This window comes from Mya arenaria, chromosome 5 (assembly GCF_026914265.1).
Source record: "Mya arenaria isolate MELC-2E11 chromosome 5, ASM2691426v1".
Taxonomy (NCBI): Eukaryota; Metazoa; Mollusca; class Bivalvia; order Myida; family Myidae; genus Mya; species Mya arenaria.
This window is the reverse complement of record NC_069126.1, coordinates 52,780,320-52,796,978: the sequence shown is the minus strand read 5'-3', so window position 1 is coordinate 52,796,978 and position 16,659 is coordinate 52,780,320. Positions and strand designations below refer to the sequence as shown.

The 16,659-nt window shown below is 33.9% G+C and overlaps 1 protein-coding gene and 1 long non-coding RNA gene across 3 annotated transcripts in view; one reads left to right on the top strand and one right to left on the bottom strand.

Moving 5' to 3' along the window:
- The window catches only part of LOC128233698 (hemicentin-1-like), a 65,988-nt gene extending 60,839 nt beyond the window's left edge, over positions 1-5,149 (top strand). For both annotated transcript variants that reach the window (XM_052947502.1, XM_052947501.1), the window contains 2 exons: positions 1,689-1,777; positions 3,911-5,149. In XM_052947502.1, coding sequence (XP_052803462.1) covers positions 1,689-1,777; positions 3,911-4,090 — 269 coding nt within the window. In that variant the 3' untranslated portion in view covers positions 4,091-5,149. The remainder of the gene's footprint in view (positions 1-1,688; positions 1,778-3,910) is intronic.
- LOC128233702 (uncharacterized) lies at positions 134-15,716 on the bottom strand. Its single transcript, XR_008260757.1, has 5 exons — positions 15,641-15,716; positions 8,925-8,980; positions 8,532-8,574; positions 8,145-8,211; positions 134-271 (listed from the first exon to the last, which is right to left on the bottom strand). It is a non-coding gene; the product is annotated as an uncharacterized LOC128233702 (long non-coding RNA).
- Positions 15,717-16,659: the final 943 nt, after the last annotated feature.

Sequence of the window (16,659 nt, the reverse complement as noted above, 5' to 3'; positions counted from 1 at the left end):
CCATCACACATTCTGTCCAACAAGCTGTCCAAACAACACTGGTGGTTCAACCAACACTTCCGGTCCAAACTTTTATAATTGTTCAACCAACGCGTATTGTCCATCCAATATAGCGGTCCAGTAAGCAATAGATGCCCAAACAACAATAGTGTTTCAACAGGCACTAGCTTGCATCACGTTGCTACCAATCTAGCAGCCCAACCAATTTTAGTGATGTTCTTCATTGAAAGTAATGATCTCAGTAGGTAACATCAGCATATTTGAATCATATCTGCAAATAAAGGAATGGATCATTAAAAGTATATTTTTTTTAAAAAACAGTAAGTTACTCTCAGACTTATTTATGGATTGGTTTTAAGACAATCTGGACCCCGATTTAATTCCAGGCGTTGGTTTATGTGACTAGTCCGGTGGCCATCATACTATTTAAACATAACTAACTAGTAACACATCATTCAGAAGCTGAGAATACTACTCAAGTGACAGCATGACATAATTACTTTTTCTAAGTAAAATTGTTATTACATAGTAAAAAAACACACAGAGCAGTATACATATCATAATTTATATTGATGAACATATATATGTATATGTTCGCTCATAAGACTATTACATAGTTATACTGTAACTGGTAATGTACATACAGAATCCTCATAATAGATTATGACTGACAGATAGTAAAACAGACTTATGTATTATTTGTGTTAATTTTCAAAATAAATGTTTTAGAATAGATGAGAATTATTTGTTGTTAATAATACTCCAATAAGAATAGTAACCGCAGTCTTTTCTGAACCATCTACCCCACCCACCAGAACTAACTGTCCAGGTCAGTCAAGCGATTTATAGCTCATGACATTCAAACTATAACGTAATATACACTCATTAAAATGACAAATCTAATAAAAAAACCAAAAAAACCTGGAACGATAATTAGTCCATATTTATCGCTGTTATTATACTTCGTTATAACCTGGAAATAAACCTGAAGTCACCCTGCCGCAATGGATTATCCGGGTGAGCTAAAACCCGGTACCAGGTATCGATATCGAAATAAGCCGTTATCACAGTTTATGATACCGCATTATGTTGATACCGTGTTATTTAAAGTATGCATTGGTGGTCAATAAGCCATTAATAACGGAACCTGGATACTTGGATTTATCATCTGATAATAACCCTGATATCAACATAATCCGGTATCGGAAAGTGATACCGGATACCGGGGGATACCAGGTACCGGATACAATTTTTTTAGCACCAGCCTGCAAATCCGATGAATGTATTTCATTGGCTTAAACTTTTTCAGGGACACCATTGCTATTGCGATGTCCTCTGCTTTTAATGATTTGCCGCGATAAAGTTTCATCGGCGGAAATAAAACAAAAACGAAATCACAATTTTATTTTTATTTTAAAAAAAGAGTTTTTTAAGCGGCGGTGTTTGTAAAACATAGAATCAAATAAAAAAAAGGCCTTACTTTACTTGTGATGCACCTAAATGATCTAATTGGTCATAGACATAGTCGTGGTATGTCTTATTTATTTTTTTACCTTTTACACTTGTTTCCCTAGAACAAATTGTACAGAGTTAGCAGTTTCTGTAGTTGGTAACATACCTAGAGCCCGTCCAAGACAGTGCCTTATTTCATATTATTAAGATAGTATTATTAGCATTTTAAATTTCAGATCATCCAGCACCAGCAGCTGTATCAATGTCACATGATAACGCTGCTTTTGATATTTATGAAAACAATCAACCAACACCTTCAAAACAGGTAAATGTGTTAACTCTTCGTTTAAAAACTGTTGGCAGTTTCTTTAATTCAACAGTGAATGTATTTAAAGGTCACGGCACTCTTATTTTGTTTCGACGTCTATGTTTATGATCGTTTTATGCCCCTCTTTCGGGATAGGAGAAGGATCTTCTAAATGTGTCATTTTCCGTCCCTCTTTCCTTCCATACCAACGTTTAAAGGTGCACTTTTACTCCATAATTAGATTTCCACAAGTACTTTTGTTTAAATTTGCTAAAAAGAATGAATAAATGTCCAAATAAATGGTTTTTATGAAGGATCCCGAGTTTAATTTGAAAGAAAGATGCAGAGTACACGGTATTTCTACCTTATTGGAAAACAGACCACTGTAAATCTTTTAGCATTCACTAATCAGTTTATATATTTGCGTTGTCAGCTATTAAATACACGGTTTAATCTTGTTATCGGTAATTCATTTTTTTCCATTAATGTATTATTTAGTAAGTAGCTAAAGCTTTATCATAAAAATATATATTTGTATGCTTTGATTTTGAATAAGAGTGTCATTTTAAGGTTTATTGGTTTTACTAACATGGTTAGAAACAATCGCACATGAGCTTTTTCATGCGAAAGACAACACTCATAAACAATAAATGTTGGTACGTCAGTCTGTTTGTCTGTCAGCGCATTTCCGAAAATATGTGAGCCAAAAAGCCATGAAACTTAAGAATGAATGTTATGCAGCATGTTAAGATGTGCACCTGAGATTTTGTGTGTAATTGCTCCGAGTAAGAGTAAGAGTAGAAACATCCTGTTGAGCACGCATATGAAAGCCAATGATTTAAAACATAACAGGAACACCAGCATGTAAAGTTCATCCTCGGCACCCAGCGTATCATACCCTATATGATACCCTGGGCAAATCAGCAGTAAAAATCTCGGACTCATGGACAATTATTAATGTGAAATCCAGCCGCTTGATTGGTCGCCTGAGACACACCTCTTACGGTGCGGAAATGACCGAGAAGTTACGGATGTAATCGCGGTTCGATATAATCTAATGAGATCACGGCTTACAATTGAGGCAAGATACTGTTAAATATGCCGATAGCTCTTCACAAAGGAGAGTCTTTCCTTTTTGTTAACGGCTATTTCATTGGTCTGAAAATGCGTAGTAGTCAAGATTTACGAAATTTCCCTAGCCAATCTGCCCAGGGTGTCAAATAGTCTATGATACACTGGAGTGCCGAGGATGGTGCAGTTGTACACCTGTTGTATAACGTGAGTCTCTCTCCAATTTAGTTGGAGTTATGGCCATTTAACACATTTTGATTTTTAGCATGTTTATCAGCATGTGGAATTTTGAAACTGGTTATTTTAATGCACATTCATTGTCTATGGTAATAATGGCTATATCATTTGTGTTAAAGCCGGGAAGTTTTTGCGTCCTATGGACACATTTTTCTAGTTTGAGACATACTCTTATTAGTATTGAATTTTAACCAAAAACTTGTAAAATTATTTCTGTTTAACAGTTCCCATACAAGGACATTAGTTCAAATAACCTTAATGAGATATTTTGAAATTAATGAAATTTAGTTCTGTCTGCTTTTGCTACTGTTTCATTTTTTATTTTAGTTGTACAAATGGACACTAAATTTACAATCGTCGATCCACCATTAAAATGGACCTTCAAGGAAATGTTTAAAGTGACACTCTTATTCAAAATCAATACAAACACATGTATAACAAACGTCACTTTTGACTGATAAACCATTATCTAATTACTAAAAAATGCATTCATGGAAAATATTAACTTCTTTTAACAAGATTGTAATCGTGTATTGAATAGCATAAAAAATATTAAATGATTGGTGAATGCTAAAAGACTTACTGTGGTACACTATAGTCTCGTAAGGTAGAAATACCGTGTTTTATGCTCATTTCTTTCAAATTAAACTCGATATCCTTCATAAGAACCATTGTTTTCGACATTTATTCATCCTTTTTGGAATATTAAAACAATATTATTAATTGTGGTAAATCTTATCTGGAAGTAAGAATGCATCTTTAAACCTTTTCAATCAAACAAACTTGTTTAACCACAGTCTTGCTTTTGCACGTAGAGTTACCATTGCATTGTTTGTATTTCAGGGACATATGAATAAGGATGGGCTTTTGTATGCTGATATTGTCTTTGCCAATCCTCCAAAAGGTCAGAGGAAACTTGTGATACATGGATTGGACGACATGACAACATATGCCGAAGTAGACCTTACTAAGACAGCAGATCCTCTTCCAGACAGCGACAATGAAATCAATAAGAAATCTTGACTTAACTAAAGGAACTATGTTCGTGTATTCCTGTGGTTTCCTTTGCAATTTTATATGGCTCTCTTGCAAATAACTGATAGTGTTATACACATGCATGTATATATTTTAGCCATTCTCATTCGTCTTAATCTTAATGGTATTTTGCCAATAACACAACGTCAATAGCATGTTTTGTTCAAAACCATTTAATCTAAAAAATCCTCACAATTGTAATTTTATGTCTAGAGCATAACTTAAAAAAGCCTTGAAGTATTTACTTTAAACTTAATATACAGTGAATTGCACATGTACCATTACTCTTGCTGCACTTTTAGTTATTGTTCATTGTTTATTTTTCAATATTTTGTCCTAAGGATAGTTGATACTGTTCTTAATAGGAGGGGGATATGACAGTATGTGGCTGGTCTCGTTGTACTTCTCTTTTTACTTCCCTCCCTTACATTATATTTTTAAGGTATTGACTTCAACTGTACAAAGATAACATTATTTGTTTGTTTTTTTGGTCAATCCAATTAAAACTGTCCTATGCTTTTAAAAAAAACTAAATATAACATTTCATGCCTTATTTCTTACGTGTATCCAAAATAGGGCATTGCATGAACATACATCACTCCTAGTGGTTTAACAAGAAGTTGTTTTAGTGGGGGTATTAATCACATTCAGTGATATTTCTACTTTTCCATGCAAAACCCTAAGAAAAACTGACCGATAAATTTTTGATGATGTTCTTCGTAATAAGTATTTACACAATATATAAAACAATCGATGTCTGGCCGTATGAAACGTTAATGAACCCAATTAAAGAAAATTCATTAATTATATTAAGTTTGTTATTTATTTTTTTGGTAAATTATGTGCATTTTCTGTTTGTTTCTCTGTCTTTGTATTGTTAATTTCTACGTGGTGACAATGCTGCATTTTTAGCATGTATTTGTGTTTTGTTTGTTCAGTCTTTTGTAGTATATTGTCATAGCTTTTGAGAACGCTTTGCTTCATCTGCAACTGTCAAATGCGTGTTTTCTAATGCAGACATCGAATTGTGTGTACAATAAACCATAAAACAAAGGTCTTTTATTCTAATATAATTGTTTTTGGGTCAATCAAAGCAAAAAACAAAACTTATTTTAAAAACGTAACAAGTGTTATTAAACATTTTTTTGAAATGAAGTAGCTGTTATTAAACCATGTGTATGTTAACATTTGTGCAAAATTCCTTTGAAAGCAAGATATAGGTGCAGGATCTACAAAACATATCGAAATACGCAACAACAACTATTTTGTCCGAATGTCTGTTCGAAACGTAGCAAACAGTGTTCGTCAATCAATTAAACGAAGCATGATCGCACTCCTTTTTTGCACCTTCGTCTTCAACGAAGGCTTCAAACAGTCAGTATCAACACTTCAAAAAACGCCCTAAGCGTAATTTAATGCAGACTGTTCGAACGAGTTAATGGATACTTTTTAGGCATATGGGCCAGCGTCTTGTGTTGTTAGTTTCATGTTCGTAAAAAATCAACGGAATAATTATTAGCGGACATAACTATTTCAGAAAAAAAACACTTGAAAACAGGTTAATATATCGGGCTGACTTACAGAATGCATGCTACAGCGACAAACTTTCAAGTTCAATTTCAAATTTATTGGAAAAAAACACCATATGCTTGATATGTTGAGTGCTTGATCCAGTCACCTACATTTAGGGTTAATAACGCAAATTTGAAGTGATTGTTCGGATTTACATGACTTTGTTTACAGCTATCTAACTGATTAAAAAACTTCGTTATACCATATCAGACCATTTAAAATATCCACCTTGGAGGTTTTGAAGTTGAATGGTCTGCTATTTCAAAAATAACAATGAAAATACTTGATCTTCTTTATTGTTTACATTTTCACCGCATTGTTCATACGCCCATGCTTATCTTGTTCTTTTTATCGAATATAGTACAGTTAACCAGTTTTTTTTTCTTTATAAGAAATGTTACTTGTATTTCTAACCAGTAGCACGGGGGTCTTTTTAAACTTAACTGCTTTATTAAATGGTATATTATCGATTATTAATTAATACAAAAGCTAAACTATATTTACAAGTAATATGAGTGAAAAATGTAAAAAATAACACTTTTCATCTGTTTTTTTACAACACTCTATTTTGAATGTGGGAACGGCTAGTTTCAAAAAGCTCTGAAATCAATCTATCATATATACTGCTGTCGAGTAGGTCCTTTATCCGGGTATCCTCGGATCTTATAAATTCATCCACGCCATTGTTGTTTACCCAAACTTTTGATAGTTATACATTGAAAGTGATTAATCATGCCTGAAACAACTTGTGTTGTACCATTTTGTTAACGAAAAGGACGTCATAAGTTTCCGAAGGACAAAGCCCGACGAGATGCATGGGTGCACGCAATTAAAAGGGGAAAATCGAAGTTCGAAATGTGGTCACCTACGAAGTACTCGTACATCTGTGAGAACCATTTCACAGGAGATGATTACCTCTCTGAGAAGTATTCTGGTGAGAATAATGCGTTTGTATATGTTTTAATTCGTTATAAATATAAAAGATTTCAACGCAAATAAAAAATAGCAGCCCTAATTTGCGCACTGATAATTGATCATATTTACAATATACATGTCAAAGAACTAAATCAGTAAATGTACAGTGCAGTCCGTATGTATATCATTCGAATCTGTTCTTAATGGCTCTCAGTTATTTTCCGCATACCTAAAATCCCTGTCATGTGTTGACAAACTGCCACCTGGGAGGTAAAAAAAGCCCATTTCCCGTTTTATCCTCCTGGACTGTTTGGTGTGGTAAAACAATAAACTTGTGCAAACCCCCCACCCAAACCCCACCTGTGCAAGACTTACTTGGAAAACATAACTGTTTTTTTAATCATTAATGGTGGTTATGATTTTGATATTTAATATTTCTATTTCCGGGTGAACATAAGTGAGTGAATAAGTTAATGCTAAAATATATTTAAGGCTTAAACTAAGAATAACTGATAATCTAATGAAAAAGAATGGATTGAAAGTAACAACATGGTCTTAATTAAGCAGTGTTATGTACATGTTTGTCAAGTTTAGAAGTTGTTGATAACATTCCTGCTTGTACATGAACTCCATTTGCTATCGATGATCGAATCGGACCCAGCATATCGATTTACTATCGGACAATAAGCGAAAGGTCATAATATCAGTAAGGAATACATTCTTTACACATAGTATTATCATGATCATTTAAATGGTTAAACCAGGAATTAGTACGTGTGATGCTGTAGTAATGTATTTTGCTACAGTTAGTAAATTTTCATAACCTTTTTCTGCCTTTAATAACTTAAAGAAAAATATAACAACACAACACATACTTAAAAATTGCACATCCATTGCAAAATGATGCACACCGCATCAAGTAAGTTCTCTTAGCATTTTATCCATGTTTAAGCATATTAAATATTTGTGAACCAGCTTAACATTCAATAAAATGTTATATTGAACATATCATAAGAATATCTTAATTTCATAAAACGTTCACACAAAAAAGTGAATTTGTTAATTTCAATCGATACCAAAAAAGTTTCAAAAACAGAATGCATCGTGCCGGGATCCCTGGTATTTGCAGGTAAGACCGGGCCAACTACACCATAGAGACAGGTTATTGAATAAGGTTTTATGAAATATATAAACAATTAAAATAAATTTGTTATTTTGTAAGTTTTGAGCAAGAGTGTTTACCGCATTTGCTTAAGAGAGTGACCTCCCTTCTTAAAATGAACTCAACGAGAATTTATCGGATAGAAAAAACTGACGGTTACTCGACTTTTACCACAGAACAAAACAATACATAGTTACCGGAAGTAACATTAGCGACATCGATTTTGGACAACCACTATCGATTGTCGCCAACATAGCTTTGTCAGCGATGATTTATCAATTGTACACGATAATCGTTTCATCACTAGTTTTTACAATATAAACGTAATTTTTCATGAACAACAAAGGTCTAGACGAAGGTGAAAATTTACTTGTATACACTAGCATGACTAACCTTTGAGTCACATGTGGTGGACAAAAGAATTTCAGCAGACGGTAGGTTTAAGACGACTGTCTCATGTCTGAAAGCAATAAACAGATAAATGTTTTTACAAAACTATTGAAAAAGGTTTATAATGTATAATTTTGTACACAACAGCTGCACCACAGCCAATAAAATCTCCTGTTATAAAAGATTAATGTCTTAATTCTGCCTGAAGGGATATGTTATTTGAGTGTTACTAACATTAGGAGTGCCATAGATCTACAATCTGAGTGAGGCATGGCATATCACAATGGTATCTTTCAAAAGATTCGTTCCGACAACAGAGATGTTGTTCATAACATCTGTTCTCCTTTTACCTGATATAAGTAGAGTATTACTTATTTGAATTAGTATTACCGGTATATCGCTTCTGTACAGAAACATGAAGAAATAACATCCTCTGAAATAAATAACAAAATGTGCAAGAACACTTAGTGCTTAAACATAAGAAACTTTTCGCTTAATGTAAGAAAAGTCCAAAAACACTGCCATTAGTATTGAATTGCTTTAATATGTTTAAAGAAATAAACGTAACTTTGAATATTGGAACTCTTGATTTTTGTCTTGCTTGGACTATTGTCCATTTATTTTGAAATGTTGTTTAATTTATCTTTAGATTATTTTGCATTTAATTTTTAGTTTGCATTTAAATATATGAGGGAAATTTGACATATTGTGCATAATGAATTTTAGGCTTAATATTACCCTTTAAATGAAAATGAATGAAGGTGAAACATAATTAATACCTACAATGATGTATGTCTCTGAGTCGGTGTATCTGTAAACTCCTAGCTATGGCTAACTTCCTGAAATGAACACAGAATTAGTGCCCTCTAGAGAAAGTTGGTTCATTCGTTTCACAATAAATCAATTAATAGAAATTGTTTAGAAGCAAAGCCTAATATTGCGATATTGTTCGCGTTTTCTATACAACTATCATTTTCATAGTCCTCAATGAGAATCAGGATCCTTGCCATTTGCCAGTTCATATATTGGATATCAGTGAATATGAAGAAGTAGTACTGTGGTCTGAAACATTTTGAAGTCTAATGCTAAGTCTCAACTGTCAATAAGAAAATAACAATATAGGAATCAAACAATAATAACATTGAACAAAATAATGAACAATGTGACAAGGTTTTGTCACATTTTATTTTATCCAAATTTGCACATTTTATGTTTACCATCTTTGACAATGTAATGGATTTTCATTGTTGTATATCTTCTTTAGCTATTTGTATACAAGGTAATCTATTATAAAACAGTTGACAATAAGCAACATTAGACTACCTTTGTCACGGTCAAGTAATAAACAAATATCAAAGTTTTTACAATAAAACCTAATAAGAAAATCATGGCTAGCAACCTTTGAAATACAATTTAAAAGAGATTTTTATGACATTTTCGTTTCAACTTGCTATATTAACTACATGTACCATCAAGATGGGTCAGTTATTGAGGTGCCATGGATACGGTTTTATGGCAATCAAGCAGTATATAAAGGAACAACAATATTGTCCCTTATCATGCTGCTTCCTTTACTTCTTCAAATAAACTTAAACAACTGGACATCTTGTACTTTTTACAGGTAAGAACTATTTTGTGGTATTATTCTTTTAAACATTTCTTATTTTGATTTAAAAAAGATCGTTGACCTATTTTCTATGTAATATTTTATTTAATGCTTTTTATAAATTATTTCATTTGTAAACCAGTTGAATATATGATTATATCAAATATACCTTTTATATTTAATTCAAGTATATTGTAATTTAACTTAGCATGTTTTCCTCATTTGGTACTCTCATATATCAAGCGAGTTTTTTCCCATGAACTTATCACTTAATATTAATAATGAATTGTTAGGTTTCATGTTTTAGATATTGAAACATTTGTATTGTATTGTACATATATCAGACTGCTACTTTTATTTCTTCAAATAAACTTCAACAACTGGACATCTTGTACTTTTTACAGCTATCCCTTAAACAACCGAATCAACACCAACCTCGGCAAAACAGAATTAACAAAGAAAAACCTTGGTAAAACGTGGTGGAGTAGGTTTCGATGAGGAAAACACCGGCAAAAGAATCAGCTTAGATCAAAGGTACCAGTTTCACAACTACCAGCTGACCAATCTTTGCTGAAAATTGACCATTTAACAGGTCCATCCGGACAGCTATCCCAGCCAGCAGCCTACCACCTAATCTTGCAAACTAAAACACTACTGAAGCCAGCAGCCGACCAAATGACGCTGCTAACTAAAAGACTATCCCAGCTAACAGCAAACAAACTGATCCAGACTTCCGACTTACCAGCCCTGCCATCACCAAACAACCTGATCAAGTTTACTCCCGACTTATCAGCCAAGCCATCACCAAACAACCTAATCCAGACTTCCGACTTATCAGCCCAGCCAACACCAAACAACCTGATCCAGCTTGCTCTCAATTTATCAGCCCAGCCATCACCAAACAACCTGATCCAGACTTCCGACCTATCAGCTCAGTCAGCACCAAACAACCTGATCCAGCTTACTTCCGACTTATTAGCCCAGCCATCACCAAACAACCTGATCCAGCTTACTCCCGACTTATCAACCAAGCCATCACCAAACAACCTGATCCAGCCAAATTGTGACCTGTCAGCACAGCCAGAACTAAATCAACGGACCATGGCAGAAGGTAGGCCCGTCTTTAAAATTGATCAAGTAGGGAAATTCGACCCAAGTAAAGAGGACGCCCGCAGTTGGTTGTCACGCTATGAATATTTTGGCCAAGTTTCTGAAACAGATAACAATTCAGTTTAATTAGACATTTTCTAAAAAATTGATCCAGTCCAAATTACTTTAGAACTGTTTCAAAAAAAACAAAAAACCTAGTCAGTCTGTAAGAAATTTTGTCTATGCCGTTCAATGAAAAGCACATCTAGCTGAGCTTTCACCAGAACATATTTTGAGTGCTATCAATGATTGCCTTTTGTCTCACATAAGGGCAGATTTAAGGCACAATCCCCCCAAAACTTTAGATGAATTAATTGAAACTGCAGAACAATCAGAAAGTGCATATTCTGTGCATCCACCCCAAATAATATTTTCTGAGGCATTTTTCACAGACATTGTAAAAAAACGTAATTGGAGATGTCAACATGGTTGATTTAAAACAGCAAGTAGATTCTTTGGCTTCCACGCAAAGTTCCATTAATGCATTTACAACCAATGATAGGAATGATTACATGCAATATAATAATTCAAGAGAAAATGATTACAAGCAGTAAACTAATTCAAGAAAAAATGATTAAAGACAGTACAATAGATCAAGAGAAAACATTTATAAAAGTAAACAGCACTACAATTCTAATGATAACTTTACATCTAACAAAACAAAGAATAATAAACTCGGTGGTGCCTCCGCAAAACCTAGAGATAGCCATGAAATAAGAAATTGTTGGGCAAAATCAAAGGTATGCAACAAATGACTGGACATATACAACTTGCATGTCCTGACAAATTTAGGCGGTCCCCGCCTGCCAATGGCAAAAGAGAGAACCAATTGGATAGGCTAAATTCAAACAAAATTTCGAAACAGAACAAACAAGATACAATTTCGAAACAGAACAAAAATTTCATTTGTCAAAAAAAGTATCAGCCCAGCCAGCACCAAACAACCTTATCCAGCTTACTCCCGACTTATTAGCCCAGCCATCGCCAAACAACCTGATCGAGCTAACTCCCGACTTATCAACCCAGCTATCACCAAACAACCTGATCCAGCCAACTCGTGACCTGTCAGCACAGCCAGAACTAAATCAACGGACCATGGCAGAAGGTAGGCCCGTCTTTAAAATTGATCAAGTAGGGAAATTCGACCCAAGTAAAGAGGACGCCCGCAGTTGGTTGTCACGCTATGAATATTTTGGCCACGTTTCTGAAACAGATAACAATTCAGTTTATTCAGAGATTTTCTAAGAAAATTGATCCAGTCCAAATTACTTCAGAACTGTTTCAAATGAAACAAAAAACCTAGTCAGTCTGTAAGAAATTTTGTCTATGCCGTTCAATGAAAAGCACATCTAGCTGAGCTTTCACCAGAACATATTTTGAGTGCTATCAATGATTGCCTTTTGTCTCACATAAGGGCAGATTTAAGGCACAATCCCCCCAAAACTTTAGATGAATTAATTGAAACTGCAGAACAATCAGAAAGTGCATATTCTGTGCATCCACCCCAAATAATATTTTCTGAGGCATTTTTCACAGACATTGTAAAAAAACGTAATTGGAGATGTCAACATGGTTGATTTAAAACAGCAAGTAGATTCTTTGGCTTCCACGCAAAGTTCCATTAATGCATTTACAACCAATGATAGGAATGATTACATGCAATATAATAATTCAAGAGAAAATGATTACAAGCAGTAAACTAATTCAAGAAAAAATGATTAAAGACAGTACAATAGATCAAGAGAAAACATTTATAAAAGTAAACAGCACTACAATTCTAATGATAACTTTACATCTAACAAAACAAAGAATAATAAACTCGGTGGTGCCTCCGCAAAACCTAGAGATAGCCATGAAATAAGAAATTGTTGGGCAAAATCAAAGGTATGCAACAAATGACTGGACATATACAACTTGCATGTCCTGACAAATTTAGGCGGTCCCCGCCTGCCAATGGCAAAAGAGAGAACCAATTGGATAGGCTAAATTCAAACAAAATTTCGAAACAGAACAAACAAGATACAATTTCGAAACAGAACAAAAATTTCATTTGTCAAAAAAAGTAAAATTGGTTTCAAAATTAAAGTCTGGAAAGATGAACATACCATCAATTGCTTCAGCAACATTATTAGAGAAAAATTATATCGATATTAAAATAGATAATCACAATGTTAAAGCTCTTGTTGATTCCTGTTCAGATTTGTGTTGCATTAACAAATCCTTCTTGAAAAGGTTTGCAATCAAGTCTGATAGAAATGCTTACTCATACATGCAAGTTAGGGGAATTAGTGGCAAAATCATTGAGGTGAAAGGTACTGTTGTGCTCAAAATTGTTATAGGGGATTCCACATTTTCTCAAAAATTCCATGTTTTTGATAATATTCATCACGAGCTCATTATTGGTCATGATTTCTTGAAATCTACCAAATGTAAATTGAATTATGATACCTCAGAATTTGAAACCCAGGCATTCCCAATGTACAGTATTTAGCAACATTCAAAATAGGATTAGCTAGACTTAGACATGCGGTTGTGCTTCCACCTTTGTCTGAAATCTTAGTGCCTGTAAGACTGTCTAGGATAGGACATGATGGTGTTGCCATAGTAGAGCCAGTTCATTCTCTTGCTGGCAACAATGTAGCTCTAGCCAGATTAGTCGTTAAATCTAACAATGGTAGGGCATCTTGTAGATTTTTAAATCCATTACCATTTGAAGTAGAACTCAGAGCCAATATGGTTGTTGGAAAATTGTTTCATATTGATGTGACCTCAATAAGAACATTTGATGATAATGTTAGTCATGATTACAGTACTGAGTTAAGTGGAAGAGAAAGCAAGGACATCGGTGTAAATTTTGTATCTGAAATTCAGTTGAATTAAATTCTTAATAAGCTAGGTGTTTCTGTTGATAGCACTGTAATAACAACACAGCAAAAACTTAAGTTAAAGGCATTCATTGCACAGAATGAAGATATGTTTGCAACAGATACCTCTGAGTTGGGATGTACAAATTTACACACTCACAAAATTGAAACAGGGGATGCTCCCCCGCAAATGCAAAACCCATATAGAACCTCCCAACAAATTAAACACGAAATTGAGAATCATACAAAAGACTTGTTAAAGAATTATATTATAGAGCCATCTGATTCTATGTGGTCTTCTCCTGTGATTATGTGCAAGAAAAAGGATGGTACTTTTAAAATGGCCATAGATTACCGTCGTTTAAACGCAGTGACCAAACCAATTAACTTCCTCCTGGGCCTATTTTATTTAATTATATATTTTACGAACGGCCAGAGTTGTAAAGTGTCGGAGGAGGAGGAAATAAATATAAAAATAAAATAACTTTTTTGGAATGTTATTGATTGGTCGGGAAAAATAACAAACAGAGAAGCAAAAGCTAGGATGTATCCTCTATGATTTTCTATTTAAATGTGAAGTCTATATGTAAGTGTGTGCACATTTGTTTTTGTTTTATCTGAGAAGTTCACTTTATATTTTCATTAATCACTCTTTATGATTGTAAATGCATGTTATAAAAGACAAGTGACATAAAAAAATCAACTATTTTCGGTACATTTATTTGCAATTTAGAGTTTAAGGCATCGACCATCACTCCACTGTGTTATCTTGGCTGCAGGTTTTCTGATACCAATTCACCAACCATGTCATTGTTACAGTTAGCAAAAACACTTTTTTGTTTCCATCTATACAGCGAATATTTATCCGCCAGGAACTTGTAAATCAACTGATTATAGCTGTCTGATAAAACAGAAGCTGTCTATCCAACAGTGATTAAAATAGTACTAATTGTCCATCACACATTCTGTCCAACAAGCAGTTAAAACAACACTGGTGGTCTAACCAACACTTCCGGTCCAACCATTTATAGTTGTTCAACCAACACGTAAGGTCCATCCAATATAGCGGTCCAGTAAACAATAGATGCCCAACCAACAATAGTGTTTCAACAGACATTAGCTTACATCATGTTGCTACCAATCTAGCAGTCCAACCGATTGTAGTGATGTTCTTCATTGAATGTAATGATCTCTGTAGATAACATCAGCATATTTGAATCACATATGTAAAGAAAGTAATGGAACAAAAGTATATTTTTTATAAAAAAGATAAGTTACTCTCAGACTTTTTTATGGATGGGTTTTAGACGATCTGGTCCCCGATTTAAATCCAGACCTGGGTGTATGTGACTAGTCCAGTGGCCTTCATAATTCTAATAGTTTAAACATAACTAACTAGTAACAAATCATTCAGAAGCTGAGAACACTACAAAGGTGACAGCATAACATTATTACTCTAAGTAAAAAAAATATTACATATTTATAAAACACACAGAGCAGTATAAATATCATAATTTATATTTATGATGATTTATATATGTTCATTCATAAGACTATTACATAGCTATACTGTACCTGGTAATGTACATACATATTCCTCATTATAGATTATGACTGACAGATAGTAAAACAGCCTAATTTATTTGTGTGCTTATTTTCAAAATAAATATTTTAGAATAGATGAGAATTATTTGTTGTTAATAATACTCCAATAAGAAAAGTAACCGCAGTCTTTTCTGAACCATCTACCCCACCCTACAGAACTAAACTGTCCAGGTAAACAGTCAAGCGATTTATAGCTCATGACATTCAAATTATATCACAATAATGTAATATAAACTCATTAAAAGGACAAATCTAATAAACATAAATAAACAAACCTGGAACGATAATTAGTTCATATTATCGCTGTTATTATACTTCGTTACAACCCGGAAATAAACCGGAAGTCACCATGCCGCAAAGGATTTTCCGGGTGAGCTAAAACCCGGTACCAAGTACCGATATCGAGAAAAACCGTTATCACAGTTAATTTTACCGGATTATGTTGATACCATGTTATTTAAAGTATGCATTGGTTGTCAAAAAGCAATTTATAACGGACCGTGGATACTTGGATTTATCATCTGATAATAACCCTGATATCAACATAATCCGGTATCAGAAAGTGATACCGGATACGGGGGATAACAGGTACCGGATATCGGGGTTTTAGCACAAGCCTGCAAATCCGATGAATGTTTTTCATTGGCTTAAACTTTTTCAGAAATGTTTACACCAATATTTTTATAACTATTGCGATGTACTCTGCTTTTAATGATTTGCTGCGATAAAGTTTCATCGGCGGAAATAAAAAAAACCGAAATCACAATTTTATTTTTATTTCAATAATGAAATTTTTTGAGCAGCGGTGTTCGTAAAACATAGAATCAAATAAAAAAAGGCCCTGCCTAGGTTTGAAGATGTTGTTGATTCTGTTGCTGAGCGTAACTCAAAGATCTTTAGTGTTCTCGATCTGCGTAGTGGTTTCCATCAGATTCCAATGGATGCTGAGACAAAGCATAAGACTACATTTGTGACTCATGAATGCAGCTACAATTTCAAACGCTTACCGTATGGGCTCCGAATTGCTCCGATTGCCTTTCAAACAGTTATGACCCAAGTTCTAAGAGGTATTAATTTCAAATTTGCACTAGTCTATGTAGATGACATAGTGATTCATTCTTCCAACTTTGATGAACACTTGGCGCAATAACAAGTTGTTTTTGATAGACTAAGGGAGGCAAATTTAAAGCTTCAACCAAAGAAATGTAAATTTGCAGCTGAACGTGTTGAGTATCTTGGTCATTACTTTTCAAGTAAGGGTATTGAAGTTAATCCTGGCAAAATTGCAGCTGTA